This window comes from Medicago truncatula, chromosome 5 (assembly GCF_003473485.1).
Source record: "Medicago truncatula cultivar Jemalong A17 chromosome 5, MtrunA17r5.0-ANR, whole genome shotgun sequence".
NCBI lineage: Eukaryota > Viridiplantae > Streptophyta > Magnoliopsida > Fabales > Fabaceae > Medicago > Medicago truncatula.
Window position 1 is genome coordinate 12,264,141 of NC_053046.1, and position 21,737 is coordinate 12,285,877.

General features: G+C 32.5%; 2 protein-coding genes across 2 annotated transcripts; both read right to left on the reverse strand.

The window, feature by feature from the left end:
* Window positions 1-7,852: 7,852 nt before the first annotated feature.
* On the reverse strand, window positions 7,853-15,999 carry LOC11428452 (glycerol-3-phosphate acyltransferase, chloroplastic). Its single transcript, XM_003612753.4, has 13 exons — window positions 15,567-15,999; window positions 14,699-14,796; window positions 14,219-14,305; window positions 13,961-14,058; window positions 12,158-12,215; window positions 11,343-11,444; window positions 11,190-11,251; window positions 10,971-11,081; window positions 10,624-10,702; window positions 9,568-9,687; window positions 9,376-9,489; window positions 8,564-8,742; window positions 7,853-8,316 (listed from the first exon to the last, which is right to left on the reverse strand). Exons 1-12 carry the CDS (start codon window positions 15,946-15,948, stop codon window positions 8,608-8,610), a joined length of 1,446 nt encoding a protein of 481 aa, XP_003612801.2. The 5' UTR covers window positions 15,949-15,999; the 3' UTR covers window positions 7,853-8,316; window positions 8,564-8,607.
* A 1,907-nt stretch (window positions 16,000-17,906) lies between these two features.
* Window positions 17,907-20,076, reverse strand: LOC11430971 (dolichyl-diphosphooligosaccharide--protein glycosyltransferase subunit DAD1). The gene is made up of 5 exons (XM_003612756.4): window positions 19,870-20,076; window positions 19,744-19,791; window positions 18,611-18,698; window positions 18,395-18,438; window positions 17,907-18,205 (listed from the first exon to the last, which is right to left on the reverse strand). Exons 1-5 carry the CDS (start codon window positions 19,978-19,980, stop codon window positions 18,122-18,124), a joined length of 375 nt encoding a protein of 124 aa, XP_003612804.1. The 5' UTR covers window positions 19,981-20,076; the 3' UTR covers window positions 17,907-18,121.
* Between the last annotated feature and the right edge of the window lie 1,661 nt (window positions 20,077-21,737).

A 21,737-nucleotide genomic window follows, 5' to 3' on the forward strand; every position in this document is an offset into this window, starting at 1 on the left:
TTTTTTCCCACGTCAAAAATCATAATTTGTAGCAACTTTCATTAATACATAAATCACTTTCAACGAACACAAACATGATCATTTATGGTTTTGCCAATTATAAACATAGAGACCCAATTACCTGAAAAAAAAGTTGCCTCATTCATAATCAAATACGGACACAAAAGTTACAAACAAACCATGTCTCTAACATATGTAATTAAATCCTTCAAAAAAACACATATGTAATTAAACAATAACCAATAAAATTGTGATGGCTGACATATAGGGGGTACTATATATGAAAATTTAGTCCAAAATTGGAAGCATAGGACAAAAACTGGTTGCTATGAATCTATGATGTGTGGGACGAAAATAACTTTGACAGCTACAATAATATGAGCAAGGCAAAGCACGTGTGGCAGTAAGATCAGTGAGGAAATATAGGCACACAAGGTAACAACTCATCAGCTAGCTAGATCACTGTGAAAAATAAGAGAATCAGAATATTCTACCTACGATTCATTTTCGAGTTTTCAAATTTCAGACTTCTGTTTTTTGTGGTGATCGGGATTTAAAATTCAAACCTTATATATATTATGTATTGTCTCTACCAACTGAGCTGAGTTCACGAAGATCAACTTCTGCCATATATATACAAGAGGAAATTATTTATGAATAACCAAATTGTACAATCGACAACATATTTACAATTTTTTAACCGATTTCGAATTGCATGCACTAAGAATGTTATATGGTGTTGGAAGGGTTGTCTGGATTTTGGTTGTATATACAACACATCTTCCCATCAAGATGGTCTTGTAACTTCTATTAAGGTTTGATATGGTTAAGATATAAGTTGTAAAACTAGCTTATTAGCTAATTATAGTTGAAATTTAGTTGTTAGCTTATAATTAAAAAGTTAAGTAGTGATAACAATCATTGATGAATGAATAAATAAGTGATTGATATCACATGAACATACATAATAAATCATGAGTGTTTTGAAATATCAATAGTTATTATTTCACTCTTACAATGTTTGGACACTCTAACTAGGGGATGGGTTTGCCTGCTGTAATAAACACACACAGTTCCACACTGTAAACAATCTCAGCCACACATTTGCAATCAGACGGTTCAGCTTAACGCTGTTACAAAATCACTCTAAACCATCTCAGCCACACATTACAATCTGACGGTCCTAATTCGTTACAGCGTGAAACAGCGTGCTTTTTCTACAGCACCAAATCCAAACCCCTCTAACTAGAGATATTGGATAGTTCTGTTGTGTATATGACACATTCATGATATTGTTCTATTTAGTGGATGGCTATTTTTCACAAAATCAATTTTAAATAAAGCAACAAATATACCAAACTTAAATCAATGTAAATAACTTCCACACAAGTTGCCCCTAAAAAAAAAAAAGACTTCCACACAAGTTGATTAAAAACCGACTTATATGTGATATTAGTGCAACATTTCTTGGATGATGTAGGGTCTTTGGGAAACACCTTCAATTATCATTTGTTATGGACAAATCGATTTTGATAAGAGCTTATCATTTGCATTCGTATTTATAACCAATCTTTGATTTGGTTTATTTACATATATTCTGATTTGATTTGTTCCATTGTACATAGACAGACAAAGATTGATTACTAATCAATGGTTTTTGCCCCCTTAGCACAAGGGTCCATCTTGATACTATATCTGATCCTTATATCAAGATTTTTTCCACACATAACAACAATTTGTGACTCCATTCCTTTTTTTTTTTTCTTCTCTTGCTCTTGACAATTTTCACCGTAGATGTGGCATGAAAGTGAAGCATTGATGGATAATGGTGTGTGCAATTCAAACTCTATTGATTTTTTTAGTGGTCGGGATTTGAACTCCAGACCTTGCATATTTTATGCATTGTTCCAACTAACTCTCACGAGGACCTATTGATTGGTTGCATGTAGATATTTTTAAGGTGAACTCTACTTTGTTTTATTGGACATGAATGATAGTCAACATTCAATCATTTAATGTAATGTTATTTATTGTATATTTAATTATTTTAAAATGAATTTTAACTTTGAATTAATTTTATCTTTAGGAAAGAACTTAATAAAACTTTCGGTACCACAAATTTTTTATTTTTGACAAAAGGGTACCACAAAACTTCTCTTTTCTTAAAATGATTTAATTTATTTATATGCATTAAAAGTGTAAGGCTTATTATACCACCAATCAATCATAATATTTCGATCATTAATTTTTTTTTTAACTTTCATCATATCAAACTTAATAGTCATGCAAATAATGGTTTTGTGATTGTTAACAATACAAAAAAAAAAAAAATCCTTAAAAAAAAAAACACAAAAAATTTACACTTTCGGTGAAACTACTATACTATCATTTTATTCTTTATCTTTTTCGATTATTTGCTATATTCTAGGACACAGGATCTCACATATATGTATATATTATACTTGTAAAATATGAAATGAATTTTTAGCAAGATAACCAACCTTCTTTGCTTATTGCATAGAAATGTTGGTGTAGTATATATCATCTGAGAATTGACTTTACAAAATGAATGAGAATAGATGAGATTCATTCATGCTACTAATGGTGAAAATGAGACAACTCAATAGCATCGTCCTTTCCCTTTAGTTTGTACATCTAATGGTTAGTGTCCCTACTTGTTTCAACCCCCTATCACCTATCATCATACTCCAAGTGTATAGATGGTTATATTTTGAGATCAAGTTAGTTTTTTTGTAATAAAAAAAAAAAAAGACCAAGTTTCTTTTTTAAAAAAATGCGATTTTTTATTCTATTTTATTATGGTATGCGGATCAACCAGTTTAACATGTAGGCCAACACAGACCGAACTCAGATCAACATTATCACGATTCGATATATCTACTGGCAAGCTAGTCTGATCCGCTTAACGTGCATGTTTATGTGAAAATGGCTAATAACGTACCTAGCTCCACTACTAATAGCTAGTTTGGTCCGCTTAACGTGTATGCTTACGTGGAAATGACCAATAGTGTACCTAGCTCTACTACTAATAAGTGTGGAATATGAACTTTTATCATATTTTTCTCATATAAAATGTAAAATTTGGATTCTATAATCAATTTAAAAAGTTCATACTTTTTTTTTTGGTTTCAAAAAGTCCAACATTTTATATCCTATGGTTCTTTAACCCATGGGAAATCAATTTGAAATACTATTGTGAACTGATGTAAAGAGTCTAGTGATGGGAAGTTATTCCTACCCTTTTTGACTGATTCCATTTTATTTTGATTAGCCACCTTTTCATATAGGTTAATAGTCCAAACACCAAATCTTAAAGTGACTTATTTTAAGGAGATGCCATTTTTTCTTTCTAAAAGCATTCGACAATCGTTGTACTGCAAATTGATAGGTTACAGTAATTCATTGTTTATGGGCACATAAATTTGCTTAATTTTGTCTTTTGATTGAATAAGTTACCCTTATACAAGGTACAACATCTCATTTTTCCCCATTCCATTATACCTTTTTTATTCGTTTGAGATTAACACAATTGTGTGGGTTTCACATGTCTTTTTTTCCCCATTCCTTTATACTATATTCCTAATTTTCAAAATAGATCCTCGCAATTATAAGTTCCCCTTGCGATACACCTACAAAGGAACACTTATAACTAGATGAGTAAAAAATATGTGCTAAAATTTATTTTTAGGGTCCGTTTGTTATAGCTTTTTTAAATATATTTTGATAGTGTAATGTGTTTTTGTTATAATTTTTTTAATAAAGAAATTTTTAAGGAAAACTTCAAATGAAAAATGTTTAAATAGTTTATCTTAAAATATCATTCTAAGTATTTCATCATTTGGTTATAATTTTTTTTTATTATCTTAAATAGTTTATCTTCTCAATTTCTTCAATCCCTAATGAAATATCTTATGTGTTTGAAGCCTTTTTAATTTCTTCAATAACGAGGATGGAAGAAGGAAAATATGGAAGAAATTGAAGAGGATTTGAGTTTATTCTAAATTTGGGAATTAGGGTTCTAATGTTCTTATAGAGATTTCAATTTTATTTTTTTTATTCTAATTTCTGAATTTTTTTTAATGGTTTATGATTTAAAAAATTTGATTTGTTGACATGTTAATGTCATTTTTTAAGTTGGTACTGCCACATATGTGTTTCTTTGCCATATCAGCATTTTTGGAGGGTAAAATGAGGGTTAGGATCAAAATTGCAAGAAACATGATAGTATAGGGACTGTTTTGTTCGATTTGAAAAGAGCATGACCAATTTCGTTAGTTGGTTAAAACCCGAAAATCAAAAATATAATTAAGTCTTTTATCTATATATCTGTTGGGTGTGGCAGTAGGTGACCCCTCAGCCTCATCTTTTGCTTAAAAAAAAAAAAAATAATTTAGCCACATATGACCAAACACACACACATAAATCTATACTCAAAATCAATTTTACCTCTTTCAAAAGTATTACCAACAAACATTAATTTGCTTGTATTTAAATATGAAAATGCTAGTGGCGGATCACTATTTAGGCTCGGGTGGATCAGAGTCGACCTGACCAGAAAAATTTAACTTTTTTTATAGGAAAAATACTAAATTATCTTTAACTTTTAAATATAATTATCTTGCGGCCCAACCTCCTCTTCATCTTAATACATTTTCAAGTCGCTCGAAACGTTTAGATAATTATTTGGAATTTTTAAAGTATGTAATTTTATTTTTTTATAATCAACTCTATGTTTAATGTTTATTAAAACATAAATTAAAAGTGTGTGTGTTTTAGTTTATTTTTGTAGTCCAACTGAAATTTCTTTTTGGCTCCACTACAACTAATAAGTGTCTTTAGGCATTGTCTAAAACACTAAAAGAGGTAACTTTTGGATACAAAATAATATAATTATTAGTTTAACAAATATGTGTTGTATTTACAAAATAAATTTGGCTGAGTCTGGATAACGAGTTTCTCTGGGGCACTCTTTACATATTTTTTTTTGTTGAATCGACTCTTTAAACATACTAAATTAAGTAGTTATTCTTTAAAATTGTCAAAGTTTTTAATTTTCAATGTACTGATTACATAAATTTTCGTAAAATTTATTTATTTAAAGTCCTTAACGAGTGTTCTGGACATTAGTTTACTCTTCCCTTTATATATTCTTTAAGCAATGGACCGGTTAGCACGATGAGTAAGGACTAACTCTGCTGTGTATTGGCCACTGTGTTAATAAGTAAGATAGGAGTATATTATAGTTTTGTTCGTATTTCAATTTTGCTCGTGTCACTGTATTTGGGTCCTTCTGAAAGGAAAAAAAAAATTCATTGGCTCCTCAAAGGAACATGCACACTCCTCAGAAAGATTTGGTAACCTTCGTTGGTCATCGTAAGTAATAAAATATCAATTTTACCACTACGTGAGAATGTGACATTATTCGTGACCCTCGTGCATGCAATCTTAAACTATTCATTATTCATTTTAGTTTATCTCAAAAAAAATAAAAAATTATTCATTTTAGTATTACTCCAAATATTCACATCATCCTAAACTTCATTATTTAAGCAGTGTCGTAACGCTACCTACTCCCGAAAGATTCAATGGGACCAGATGACAGTCAAAATTGTTTTCTTAAACAACGCATTAATTACTTGAACACGATGATTAAAATAAACAATGCCAATAAATGTTTTTGAAATAATTATTAACATGACTCAGGATGAGGATAGTGAAAAATACGAAAATTTGTAGATAGAGTTTGTAACTCGCAATCTAATCAAGAGTCTTGTTTATCCATTTAAAAATGTGTGACATCGTAACTTGTCACTCTTTCATCCTAAGACGATTGATGAGGACGACAATAGAAGTACAACACGTATACATCCAAAGTTCAGAACAAATAATTATTTGAATTTGAAGAAAAATAATATATATGCATATATATTTATTTACCGTGTTATTTAAAAAAACACATTGTATTAATAATGAAAAGCATAACTTTTCTTCTTCAGAAAATAGAAAAGGACAAAACTTAAATTCTAAGTCACTTGATTGAAAATCTAGTGTACTTACATTTATCACTATCTACCTAGAAAATGTACTGTTAATTAACACGAATATAAATGAAAAAATGTTATATTATTATATCATTGAACATGTCATTATCTAATTATGGCCAATCTTGTTATGTGCAGATGTAATTAAAAAAAAACAATACAAAAACACAATAAAACAATGGGGTGGTACCATTTCCACGGGACCCTTTCTCGTGTATCATAAAGGAAAATAGAAGCAAAATAGAAAGATATTGGCCTTATTGAACATCATAGGGCTGTATTGGTTTCAACTATTTTAGCACAAATTTGTAGCTGTGGGGTATTGATGATACTACCATATACCATACGTAGAAAATGACTTTGACTTAAACTTGGCCAAACCTAGAAACATAAAATTGACAAGGGATACATGCTTTCTTAAATTGTACTATCAAGTTGGTTGGTTTGTCATCTCTATATAGAATGATTTAGGTAAACTTTGGTCTAAACACACTAAATTATAAAATAAATGAAATGCTAACGAGTGTCTTGAGTCACTCTTTAAACATAAAAGTTTGTGTATTCAGTGCATTGAAAATTGAACTGTTCGACTTGTGTCCTAAAAACACTTGTTAAGATATTATAATAATCATAGATATACATAACTCAAATGTTGTTTTGACTATTGTCAATAATCCAAATTTAAAATTTTAGAAGCACCCTTAATTACACCAAATCATTTTGCATGAAATTTTTCTTTATGTTATTTTTCTAAGATAGTTGAATATTGAAGGGTACGTTATGATATTAATTAAAATAACTTTTGAAAGAACATAAAAAATTTGATGGTAGACATGTCACGGATTGAACAAGTATACACGAATCTATAGCAAGATAACTTAAGGAAACCCTTCACTTTTTCACCAACATAACCAGGCAGGTCCCCAAAATTCAATAATGAAAGAGCAGCAAATGTTTGCATTGGCAGCATCACTGTAGGGGCAGTATAGGACAATTGTCCTTGAATCGTATTGGTACATTATGGTGGTTCTGGTTCTATTGACTAGTAGCTCCATTGAGCAGTAATAACACAGATTGAAGGTCATTCTTATTTTGAATAGTTGCCCTTTTACTACTTGTAAGTTGTGTGTGTGTATATATATATATATTTTTTTTTTTGTATATTGAAAACGGTAGAATAAGGGCTAAATCACGTTAGGACCCCACATTATTTACCAAAATCCAATTATATATACTGTGCCAAGGTTTATGGTCAGAGAATAGAGAATTAAAAAAAAAAAAAAAATCTTTAGATATATTTAAAGTTATATTTAGGTGATGGTTGCTCAATAAACACCTTAAGATTGCTCACTTGGCTGAAAAAAGTCAATCAGAGTTACAACCCGGCCGGATTTTCCATAAAAAAACAGTTGATCACGAGTTATGCCACAATCAAAAGCAAAATTGAGATGTCTATTGAACAACTTTCTGTTTAGATTGTTATTTGAGCAGATATAAATAGCCATACGCTCATCTTATATCAAGCAATAAGAACTGAAATTTTGTGAAGACATGGTTCAATCTCCATTCTCCTTGATGTTATTCCAGATTCTCACACTTGGTTAAGAACAGAAATAGTTCATGCCTAAAAAATTGTATACTTATTAAACCAATTTGAAAATTGTATCGTACAAACAAGTTTAAATCTTAAATTTGGGACTCAAGTTAGGCTCATGTATTAGAAAACTGTCTAGTTTGACATATTTCCACCCACATCAATGCAAATAAACATTAACTTGAACAGAAGCAACAAAGTAAGTGCATCACTTTTATTAATTCTGCCAATGTGAATCATCATCCAATTGCATTTGGACCTGCTTATAATGTGGAACGTTTGAATAATTTGATAATGAAAAGGTTCTAATATTAACAATTATACATCTATAATGAAACAAATTGAACTCAAAATTACAAATGGAAAATTAGCTATTATCTATTTAGCTAGCTAAAAGAAATCCTGATACAAAAAAAATTGGTAAAATTATATTTGGTCTCTTATCAGTCAATGGACTGGATGTGGTAAGGAACTAGGAGGGACCTGTACAGCAGCTGATTTTGAACCTTCTGAAACAGATTACTGATAATGGCAAGCACACAGAAAAATTGAAAAGAAAATATTTGACAGGAAATTTCCATCAAGCCCTTGGATGTAGTAAAAGACAGTAATCTCAAGTGAATCAGTTGGATTGTTTTACTGACGCCTTGTAACTTGCATCTACAAAAGCAAAGAAGAAATTAGAACCTTCAGCCATGAAAAATTCAAGCAAATAACTGTAGAAAATGCTAAAATTGAAGATTTGCATTTAAAGCAATCATAAATTGTAGTTCAATGAAAACAAGCAGCCCATCTAATAATCAAGATTTGGTTACTCCATCAATGAGAAATGTTTTCAATCCTAATCTACAAGATGCCTCTGTGGTAGTAGAACTCCATTTTTCTACATCTAAAGTAAGAATTGTACCTGAGAATCAGTGAAAAGTGTAATCAGAAAGATTCAAATCTGAACTACTTCCATGGCTGCGACAAGGAAACTGCGGGAGTTGATGCTTCTAATCCTTTTTTGCCGTGTATGGCAGACTCCAGCACATCATATTGACTAGTCACAGAATCATACAAGGCTTTCGAGTATGCTTCTTTAGCCTGCACCATCAGAACCCATATTTCAATTATCAAATTAAAGAAATCAAAGAATCCAATTATCTAACGGATAATAAATCATGTATGGAAGCACTCGGTCTATTTTTTAAGCTCAGAACAAAGAGGGTCAAAAACATTACAAAGTTTGAGCATATGACCCAAGGATAATGAATACTGGGCTACTGTACATAGATCATTAACTTCAGCTATGGGACTCTTTACATTACAAATTTACAAGAATTTTAATCAAGTTCTATAACCAGCAAATGTTAATACTTAGTTTTGGTAGAGGGTCCAAAGGCTCACATGAGGTACTTTTCTTTTTTGTGGAGTATCCAAATTTCTCATCCAAAGGCACGTAGGGGAGGATCCCTCCTTATAGCCTAATAGCTTCTATGGAATTTATGTGTGCAGCATCAACAACTAAAACAAAATGACACAATCTGTATTTAATAGTGTTTTATACGTGATGTCAAGCTACATAGCATTCTTAGGCAGTCATACTTATTACTTCAAGGATACAAGAATGACAATAGGTGACTTATTAGAAAGAAAAAAAATTAAGTAGAATCAACGAAAAATAATAAATGTAAAGATCTGAGGAAGTTGAAGTCGAAGTGATCATATTCTCCTTACCTTTTCAGGATTTTCACAAGAAGCAGTGATGTCGGAAAAGCTTATTTCTGGAGCAAGTGATATGCCAGTCCCATGATATGATATAATTCTTTTCTCCCCAATTTCTTTTTCAACCTGCAAAATTACACGGTGTCAAAAAAAATTAGACGAAAAATATATCAGGGCCAACTCTCAAAGGAAGGAACACCATACCTTTAGTGGAGGGGGCATTATGTCATGGCACAGTATTGCCATAGGATAGATATGACCTGGTGGACCTGAATGATCGACAAGCCTTCGCATATTGTCCACTGAAGAAGAATCAAAGGGTGCCTGAATGCCTCATAAGATTGAAATTCATAATCAGTATGGAAATATCACAGAATTGGTTGTATTGCACCGAGGATGTTATGCACTTAGAATTATTAACCATATAAAATATGACATAAGTTTTACTGTTCATCATTTTATACAACTACAAGCAAAAGAAAGCAAAAAAAAATTGTCGAACAATAATTTGCGCCGATACACATAACACATAATAGATCAGATTCACAAACTAAAACATTGGATTAATAAATTGGACAGAGCAATAATCTGGCATAGAGCACAACCATGAGAGAATAAAGATAGCCCAATAAGCATGGAAATCATTGTCAGTTATCCGTTTTCATGATAAGCAAATCATAAGGTAATAAAAGTATATATTTGGTTTTCAAAGCTAAACCAACTAAATAATAAAATGGTGCAGCAGAAAAGAACTCCACATTTGAGCAAAACCGGGACTTCGTTTCTAGCCCCCTTACCATCCCACCCGTGATGAATTATCCATGTACTTGACTCTACCGTATGTATGAGACAAGGCTATGTTGTTGGTTTTTTATTTTTTTGAAAGAAAGGCTATGTTGTTTTTATAACACATTGGAATTCAAATAGTATTTCCACCTATTTCCAGTGAAAAAGATCACTAAGCAACCTTTGCAAACAACTGGTTATGCTTAGATAGAGTGTTGGACATAGATAGCTCCCATCCTAACTGCTTCTAACATACTTACTTTATTTTTCTATAAGCATATATAAAATAATAAAGGAAATAACATAACAACATGAGCTGGACTGCTCGAGTATGCTTCTGGAAGCATTTACCCCGTTAACGATATTGTGTTTACGAATATGAATCATATGATCGATCTAAGATGTGGCAAGTTTTGATTAACCTGAAACTATAACACACTTCTACATTTTACTTTTACAAGAAAGTGAACTTACCGGTGCCCATTCCCCAGAGTTGGCAACTGGTCGATCCCTACCACCGCTTGGGGCAATCCAAATTATTTGTGATCCACTCCTGTAGCAAAAAACAGTACATTAATATTAAGATCGAAATGTCAATATAAGGGACATCTGACCAATCAACAACTATTACACACAAAAGATACTATCTAAAGGGAACATTATCAACTGCTATTACATGCTCATCCCTTTTTTAAGATTTGGATTCAAACATATCTGTATTCAGATTTGTAGAAAACATGGACTCAAATCGATGCATTGCAGTCTGAATTGGAATCATAGAAGAAAAGCAGTCATCTAGCTATAAATCAGTATGCATATACCTTAAAAGCGTGGCCATTTCCTTCAGACTTCGTGTATTTGCTTTTCTTTTCGTCTCTACAAGTGCTGGATCATCAAGCATGTGCTTTTTTGAATAAACACAGATCAGATTCCTACATAAATGAAAAATGTAATTGAAGAGATTCAAAGTCAACCTCATTTAAATTAGGCAATATGCCAGCATAAATTTCAAATTTAATAAAAAGAAGAATAAAATTAACCTGCCAATACTGAAGGGCTTGCATAGAGGATCGGTTATAACTCTATCTCCTGCCACATAAATCTGTAGAACAAAAGGCAGAATTCAATTAGTTCTGCATTTATAAATGTGCAGAACAGACTGTATAGTCAGAATATACACAAGCAAATTTTACCAAGTTTTCAGCAATATGTGGAAGTCGCATTTCAAGCAGCAATGCAATAATAGCTGGATCAGCTTCACTTTGGTGGTTTGACATCAAGATAATATTGTGTCCCTGCAGTAATTTTTTCAATCTTTCAAACATTAACCCCACATTTATGAATATGTTAACATAGGGTAAATATACACAAGAACCCATAAATCAGAATCAAGGCTGACATTTCATGAAAGGCAGTGAATATTATGTCAGTGCTCTCATTGATATAGATGTGATAAATGTAGTACTTAATGGGGAAAATTAGATACAACAACAGCATCATCAGCTCAGAATTTAACATTGACAAATTTCAGGCACATCTGTGACAGGTAGAACCTTACATTGGTAAATTTGGTTTTCTAGTATAATAGTAACGCATTAAGTTCAATTCATACTTTCATAATGAAACTGATCTGAAGACCAATGAAATATTGAAAACAATCAAGAGAGTCACGGGAAACAATTTGTGACATGATTTGCATGGTAGCATATTAAAATAAATAGCAAGGTTATTATGCATATTGTCCACCACCTTAAGAAGACTAACTTTTACATGTCATATAGATAAACTCCATATGCTTATGCATATTGCAAACAGATACCAACCTTAGAATTTGGTTATGGTACATATAATAAGGGAGGAATATTTTAACTTTCTATTACTACCTTCACCCTTTCTAGGGGGAAAAAGGTTCTACCAATATTTCACAGTAAAAAAATGAATAACCGTACAATGTAAAAGTAAGCATTTGAATGAAAAGGGGCATGTTGCCAACGTTAGAAATTGGCACCTGCTTAAGTTGCTCTTCCATTTGTATGAAAAGGGGCATGTTGCCAACGTAAGAAGTGCTGCAGAAAAAGTATTACATTTAAGAATAGATATGAGGTGCTGTAAGATGGAACTGGCATGCATATGAACGGGGTATACAGATTGCTGGATGTCAGCATTATAATTTTCAAAGGGGAACTTAAAGCCTACTTTTGAAGGCATGGTTCCAAATATTTAAATTAAGCATGAGAACAAAAATAAAAACACAGTGATGTGACTTCTAGTTCTATACATACATACAACTAAGAAGGATCGAGTTATTTTTTTAAAAAAAAGGGGGATCAAATTAACTACAGATAAATTCATAACTAGGGAGCAAAAGCTGAACAAGTGTCATTTTGTCTGCATACATCATAAATTCACAAGAGATCTCCATTTGAGGGCACAAAGAAAACTGAGGATGACGCCTGGTAAGATGTAGTCAAAATCTGCAAAGGCATAACCCTAATGAGATCATAGATTTTGTCGCTTTTATTGTCATTTATATCCTATGGTTAGCCATGAGCAACTTTCAACCAAGCACAAATGTAATTGAATACTGATGGGCACCCCCATTGCAGGGTCTAATGAATAAACACATGGTCATAGGACAGTGGAGAAGTGGGTGATGGAAGCGGGAAGGGTGGCAATATGATGTAGGGAGTTCGACAAAACAGGAGTATGGATCTGTGAAAGAAATCCGAGGGTCTTAGGCTTTGTTTGGGAGTTTGGAGGGGAGGGCTTTAGAGGGATGAGATTAGAGGGAAAAATAGATAAGTCTTTCAAAAAAATTGACTGTGTTTTTCTAGTCAATGATAAAAGAATACTTATGATTAATGTACTTTTGATTTTGCGAGTATCATAACAATATATATTGAATTTGGAAAATTTACCCAAACACCCCAAAACCCTCCTCTAATACAATTTTGTAGTTCCCCCAAATCAGGGGGATTTTGAATTATGAAGAAAACTAAGCCCCTCAAAGCCCTCCCTTCCAAAAGCTCTTCATTCTTTCCACTTCTTTCTTCCTTTTTTTTCAAGCCCTCCCCTCCCCTCCCCTCCAAACTCCCAAACAGAGCCTTATGCTGTGAGGCAGGGTAGGATCTAGCTTCTCCCATTTATTATTTTATTTTCCATCTGTGTGCGCGTACATACTGTAATTATAGCAGTTTACCATAATTGCTTCTACAATATCCACTTGAACACCAAAATCTACTATCTATGTGTCATACACTAATGTATAACATATACATACAATTGCTTCACCTGCTGCTCTATTTCTAAAGAAATTTCCTCCTTAAGCGTAAACATGAGTTGTCTTAACATTTAATCTTGACGCACTGTGGAACTTCTTTAACTACTTAGCAAAAGCACCAGAACGATTGAATTGCTTAATAAACTCTGGGAGGTAGAATGTCCAGGATTCATACAGGATACAGCATTTTCACAGGTACATTGTATTTGAGCGACACAAGACAGGATGAATCATAAGAACCGTCAAAATCAAAATTACATTGATATTCATTCCCGATAAACCATTAGCTTCAACCAACGTGCTAAACATGATAATCCTATGGGTTATGGACAACCCATGCATGCATATCTTATACTTCCCATCACAATCTTAGCTTATTGCAGTAAAAAAAGTCTACTACTAATTAGTAATATCCATGCATGAAATTTGACTAATCACATTTGTAGAAGATCAACAGCAAAGTCAAATAAGTAAACTAAACTGATCAATGCCAAAGAGAAGAAAGAGGAGATAATGTTGCTTGTAACTCACTTGAAATCAACTAAGGGACGAATATAATTTTGGCCAAACATGTAGTAGTCAAAAGGCTCTCTCTTTGCTTTATGGTGTGCTTCAAAGACAAAAGGCTCCTGTTAAAAATCAGTTCAATTTTTTAGCAAGGTATTTCAAAAACTATAGCAAGATTAAATGGCCAAAGATGCGAGATGATGTGAAAATTTCAAAAATCGAAGAGTCTGTATGCAAAGAAACAGTTAGCTTAGCAAAGCATATTCTAATATTCAAACTGACCTTCACATCCAAAAATATGCGATCTAATAAAGCAGTCATATTTGACAATACAATCTCATCTGCTTTGGGATCTCCACTTTTAACAACCTGAAACACGGTTGCATACAAAAGGAAGTGAAACTAAGTAACTGATGAAAACATGAATTGGTATTTCAATTGCAGCTCGGAAATAATATTAAACTACAAAACCATAGAAAATATTGACAAAACTGTTTTTATTATCATAAAGTATATATCTACACCAAGCCAGCCCGGAAATTAACAAACTATATCAACTATACAAGAACAGATGACAGATATTTTCACAGTTAAAGTAAGCTATTTTGGGATTTCAGTTCCACAGTGAATCATGAGTAAACTAATATCTTTTCCCACAAGATACTAGAAACTGTTTACTGGTAAAAAAATACATTTAACAGTTAACTTCTTTAATTAAAAGGTTATAAACATAGGATTAACATAATAAGACTATAAACTTACTGCACTTTTATAGTTAAGGTACAATTCTTCCATCCCTTCAGCAATAGTGGGGGGCAAAGTTCCGGCTTCTACTTCCTTCTTAATTCCAGAAAGAACATCTGCAAACAAACAAATCAATGTGACAAAAAATTAACACTAATAATACTAATCAATCTTCAATATTTAAATAATCAAACCAGAAACAAAATTATATACAAACAAACCAAAAATGCCTTCTTGGTCCCAATTTTAGTTAACAATAGTCAAACCACAAAAAGAAAAAAGCAGCAACAAAGTTCAAACGAATTAAATGTTATTATTTATTTACATAAAACTATCAGCGTCAGCAGAAATAAACTTCAACAACAATAACTCTAGCAAAAGAAAATATATATCTAGCAATGACACTTGAGATTAAAATTCTGTCTGATGTCATGCCAAACACGACATCACGCATCAACTTATCTGCAACTTATAGCACAAACGCTTATTATTATAAACATTATTTCTATAACAAAAAATAAAATAAAGTAAAATTGCAATAAGCTGCTTTTATAAGCTATTTTTTGATAACTTATGAAAAAATAAACTAAACACATCTTAAGAACCACAAGTTCTCCTCCCAAACAGTCTCAGGAATTTATACCAATAGATAAACTCAAATAAGTTTCATAATTATATTCAACTTATGCCAATAGATAAACAGCTCAAATAAGTGATTATACTTAATCACTTCTATTTTTCTCAAAATTATTATCTGTTTCTAGTTTCTACATATCGGTCAGTAAAACACACAACTAAACTTGATAATCATAATCATAATCATGTTTCTTTAATTTTTCAAATTAATCATCGAGACGCGAATCTTGAATTAAAGAAAGAAAGATACCTTGTTCATTTCTGGCATTGAGGAAAGTGCGAGAAGAAACAGAAGAAGCCGCCATATTAGCAGAAATTTCTTTAGGTTTTTTATTATTAGAATTGAAAGCAAGAGGAGAACAATATGAAGAAGAAGAAGTTCCAGAAGTTGTTACAGAAGAAGAAGAAGTTGTTGCATTAAATCGAAGATGATAAAAAGTGAAAGAACTACGAAGAGGTAACGAAGAAGAAGAAGAAGAAGAAGAAGAAGAAGAAGAATATGAGGCTTTAGGTGGAGAGAAAAATGCGGTTGAAGGAGAAGAAAATGGTGTTGTAAACATTGTTGAAGATTTCTTCTTTTTGTGACGGTAGTAACAATTGTGTGACGTAGAATGTGCGAAAGAATCGCTCATCTTCTTCAATGAAAAAAAAAAGATTTAGAATTCAAGACTAGGATATGATTTTTTCGACTGTGTGAAAGGGTGAATGAGTCTTTTTGCTTTTGTAGTTGGGTCCACTACCACTATTGGTACCAATCGTAATTCGGGCACTGTTGGTTTGACACGTGGGGTTTCTTTAATGGGGGTTTTGTATGAACGGATAAAATTCGTTCTCATTTTTTTAATTAAAAATATTAATATTCCCGATTAATCATATTTTTTCTAGAATATTTGGTTTTGGTTTATACACATATGGAAACTGTTTTAATGTGTTAAATGCACACATCACTTTTGTGTGGGATATGATGACTCAAATATATTAGAGTTGTAAATTTCTTCTTATGGTGTTGTGCGTTTTTAATTTAATCTTGCTTGCATAATAAGGTTGACATTTGACTATATTGCCACCCTTATTTTCTATGAATTAAATGGAAAATATACATTTTATTTGGTCTAAGGAAAGATTCATTGAAAGGGTAAGGTTCAAAGTTCAAACGGTAGTACATAGGCCACCCTGGCAACTTCATCTACTATGGTTTGTGTCAATCTTAATGCAGCTACTCTAATCATATATCACAAGGACATGAACAACATAAAACTAAATTAGTCAATTCAATAAGGTAATAATAAATTATAAAATTTCTGTGAATCTAACTCAGTTGTCAAGGATATTGTATTATATATGTATGATATGTGTGTGCACGCGTGTGTGTGCACGTTTTAGACATTAGTAATGTAGACGTGTTTGTGTCGTTTATGTTATCTTTTTTTTTTTTTTGAAAGAATGTTATCCTTGTTGGAGTCTATCCTTGATGGATAATAAATAATAATCAAAGACCAAAAACAAAGTACAAAGTGGAGGATCGATTTTGCCTTGTTTTCACATCCTAAAGATTGCAATTACTTGCAAGAGAGTTATGTTCCAAATGTTGAGACTGGGTCTAGAGATTCATATTCATATTATTATTATTATTATTATGATAGTTTGAAACGTGTTTCTAACTCCATTCTAAGTTCAACTATTATGATGGTCAGTAACATTCAATTAGTAGTATTAAATAACTTCAGAGTATCTTATTGTTAGTGGGTAAAAGATATCGAAACCTTGCTGATTAATTCAACTCATTTACATCTTAATTTTATTTATTCATTCATGATATAAAAGTATTTGTCAAACTTTTTAGAGATGTGGAGTACATTGATACAATTCTTATTTCACATTGGTAAGGTTTAAATCTCAAAAGTATAACCCTAAAAAAGAATAAAAGACCTAAAACAATTATTATTTGTACGGCTTTTGGTTATGTCCTATATGATGAGTTTGTTTTCTTTATTTTACTTGTTTCTATTGGGAAATAATAAGTTGCTTGAGTTCTTCAATCATTTTGGTCAATAAAGACATCGAGAATATTCACAACTTCGTATGAACCACGAGGAAATACACCACATGTACCTTGTACTTTTGTTTTCACATTTCATCACACACGTTGATCTCATGGCATATACTACAGCCGACAGAGTTTTTTCTACCCCATATTGGATCCCTTTGTTTCATATCAGAAAAATTCAAGCTCGGAAAAATTCAAGCAGTCTTAGATTACTAAGTACACGTTTAAATTCACTCTGGGCTGTTCCAAAAGTATTTCTAAATGTTTAAAATTGATTTTGATATGTTTAAAAGTTCTCAATTAAAATTAATTTTGCCTATTTGGGAACTAAACTTCGTAGCTTTTGCTTCCAAATGTGACTTTTGCCACCATTGAATCAAAAACACACTTCGTGCCTATTTGTATTGGCGGTGAATTTGGCAGATTTACATTTGTCACTGTAATTTTGACAATCTCGTCACTCTAATTTCGCTAAATCCACGATTGATCCAAACGTAAATTTTACTTTTTCAGAGTTTTTGGAGTAGTACTCAGGCTTAGATATCCATGTGAACACCTTCTGAAATTCATCATTAAAACGGTAGTTTAAATTTAAAAGATAGCAGAATATATAGTATCTATATGTTCAAAATGAAGTCCCCAAAAATGGAAGAGGTAAGGGAATCAACATGAAACTACAATAACATGAGAAAACCCAGGTATATAATACATTATATCCGACGGTTCTCTTGGAAACAACAAAAACACATGAAACAAATTTAACCAAGGAAGTTCATGATCACCAAGTGAAGCACCACATTGCAGAGAACAAAATCAGCAAAAGCACGCTCCGGCGCAAGATCCTGCACAAGGATGGAGGACCAAATTATCAGTATGAATATATCTAGTGGAGAAAATAATATGCAGACAACATTTTACTGCTTCATTTCCTTTCCTTTTTACTTTGTTTTGTCAAATTAAACAATGATTGCCTGGAATTTGGCTCGTAACATCAAAACAAAATTCAAAATAAACAAGAAAACAATGTTTACCTTGAATTCCTTGTTCTCTTTATTGACTTGGATTCGGAGACAAACTGATTCAAAATAAACGATGATAACAAAGATAAGTACGATGAAAACTGAAACCCCGTTCAAATACATGTGTTTCAACTTGCAAGTAGGTTTAGAAATCTCTGTATATTGGAGTACAAATGTGCTTAACATTAACATGTAGCTTTCAAATTGCAATAGACTATTGACACTTACCAGCCAAAACTGCAGTCCCTACGCAAGAGAGTACTCCAGAAAGGAAGGAGTTAAATGGAAATGTTCCCACCAGAGCCATGTAAACTACCTGTTCATTACGAAAAAAGAATGTAAGTGTTAACAAGGGCATGTAATGTTAGCATTAACCTAATTACTGACTTCAAACCTTCATAAAAAATAACTTCTTTTGTGCAATTTTTTTAAAACCATTAAAAGTAAGAACTCATTAAACGAGAAACTGGAAGAGTATCTAGTAAAGCAAGATTGCATATTTCTTGTTTTACTAATTTAGAAGCTTAGAACTTCTTTTTTATTGAAGTTACATAGGTGATTGTTCTACAAATTTCTACATAAATACTTTGTTGTTTCTGCATAAATTTCTTGTTTTACCTATCTTCGCATAATCCATATTTTGTAATAGTTCATGATTCTATAAAGAAAACAGAATTCATATAAATCCTTTTGTAGTTAATCTTTTTTTTCAGAGAGAAATTTTAAAAGACAAACCTAAACGCCGTGGCAAAGTGTTTGAGGAGAAACAAGTTTTAAAACCATGTTTAAGACATAAATCAGAGGAATAGAAAAAATTCCCGCCCTATCTACTAGGTGTCAAACAGGTAAGGAGAATGTAAAAACTCATATTCACATAAGTGCATTTAGTTCACGTTTAAATCAGACATAAATTCATTTAAGTGCCAATTTGGACATTAAATGCAATTGACTGAACTCTAAAAACATTGTTAGTCATATCTTACACATATATGCTTTGTTAGTAGGCATGGCAATGGGGCGGGGTGGGAACGGGTTTTGCCTTCCCCATCCCTATCCCCTACTCCCATATATTTACCCGTTACCCTACCCATATCCAAAGGGGATGAAAAATTGAATCTCATCCCCTCCCCATCCCCAATGGGTTCGGGTATACCCGCCTCATCCCCGTCCCCGCACTGAATCAATTTTTTTTAATTAAAAAAAGGTTCAGTTTGTTTAATTGTATTTTGGAGGTAACATTACATAGAGTTAGTAATCTAAGAGATGACAGTGTCTCATGATCTGGATCGAATGAGGGGAAATCAGAAAAACCTTAGTAATCTAACATATAAATCTAGATCAATCAAAATTGAGGGAAGAACCTGAAGGAGAGCGGAGAAAACAGCGAAGGCAACATAGAGATCGATGATCTGAAATAATTGAGAGAGGAAATGAATAACGAATTATGAAGAAATGAAAAGGGAAAGAGAGAAATGGAAGCAACCAACCTTGAGATTTGAAGGTGTAGCGGAATATGCAGACCAAAGAGCGCGTAATAAGTCTTGTGCATCCTTTGTGGTTGATGAAGAAGAAGATGAAGCAGACGACGGCTTTGCCATTTTCTATTCACTTCACTCTCTCTCTCTCTCTCTCTCTCTCCTCTAACTCTAATTTGAAGCTCAAGTCGTCGTCGTCACTCTTCATTTTTCTCCTTTTTGTTAGATTTTTTATTTTTTGCATCAGGCCGGTTCTTATCGATTTAAGCGGTTTTTTTACCGGTTCATTTGCACACCCAATCCAATACAGTGAGATTCAATATTTTTGGTAGTGGTCAAAGTTTGAAATTCAGACATTGTCTATTTTATGCATTGTTCTAACGAACTGAGGTAAGCTCCATAGTGAGATTCAATGACTTAAAGAGAAATTTGTGTTGCATATTTTATATTATTTTCTCTCTTTCATTCTATTTATTATTTATCTTTCCTATTTTTTATAAAACACACAAAATTGCACTAAAGTCATCGGATTTTTCCACTTTAAAGTCACTGAATCTCAATTCCAATATAGTGATCGAATTGGTCAAAGCAACAATGCAAGTGATCGAGAGAGATACTGCATTTTCATCCAATATCTTAAGGCTGAGTCATCTCACTTATAAATTGTTTAACCTTCATTTTTTTTTAAACAATGTTAGAACTCTAAGTCTCCAACCCACATTTGTCACATAACAAATACTCCCTTCGTACCTTTTTACAAGACTACTTTATAAAAAAGTTTTGTCGTTAAATATAAGATTATCTATAAATTTTTAGATGCATTATTACTTTTTTTTTCTTTCAAATACACCCTCGTTAATATTATCAATATACTTTGAAATATGAAAAGTTAACATTAAGTATGTTATGGACAAAGAATAGTTTGATACTAATAGTAACATACATTTATGACAAGTTCATAATATTATCACATACTAGAGACCATGTTCTTCTATCATATCAAACCTTGTATTTTAATTGGTTTGTTGGATTTTTTTGGAAAAAAAATATTTTCATAATATGTTTTGACGACAATATTCGTCGGGTGGTTGGTGATTGAAGAAACACTTTATTTTGGCATGACAATTGGGTAGGGGACATCCCCTTACGGTATAAATTTCCTCGCCTTTTTGATTTGGCTGTCAGGAAGGAGTGTTCGGTGGAGGAGATGTCGAGGGTAGGTTGGAGGTAGGGGTGGGAGTGACGTCGTAGGTTACTGGCTTGGGAGGAGGAGAGTGTGAGGGAGTGTTCAACGTTACTTCTTAACATTGTTTTGCAAGAAAACGCTCATGATACTTGGAGATGGTTATTACATCCTTCTCATGGTTACACAGTACGGGAGTCATATCGTTTTCTCACAAACAATGGTAACCTGGTGGGCAGGTCGTTGGTAGATGATGTGTGGCATAAGTCTATCCCTTCGAAGGTATCTTTGTTCGCGTGGCGCCTTCTCTGGAACAAATTGTCTACTAGAGATAATTTGGTTCAGCGACGAGCTTTGCTTATATCTCACGCTGTTTGCGTGTCTGGCTGCGGTCAAACAGAAACTGCGGTCCATTTATTCTTTGGTTGTAATACGTTCAACGTACTTTGGTCGCATGTGTTACAATGGTTGGGTCTCTCTGTGGTGCTTCCAGGTGTCAGTCGTCAACATTTGCTTCAATTTACTAATATGGGTTTACCTAAGGTCACTTACTCTTTCTTGAAAATAATTTGGTTTGTTACTGTGTGGGTTATTTGGAAGGAAAGAAATAGTCGCGTGTTCCAAAACGTGGCTTGTGATTCTTCCTCTTTGGCCGAAATAATTAAACTTAATTTTTTTTTTTTGTGGCTGAAAGTAT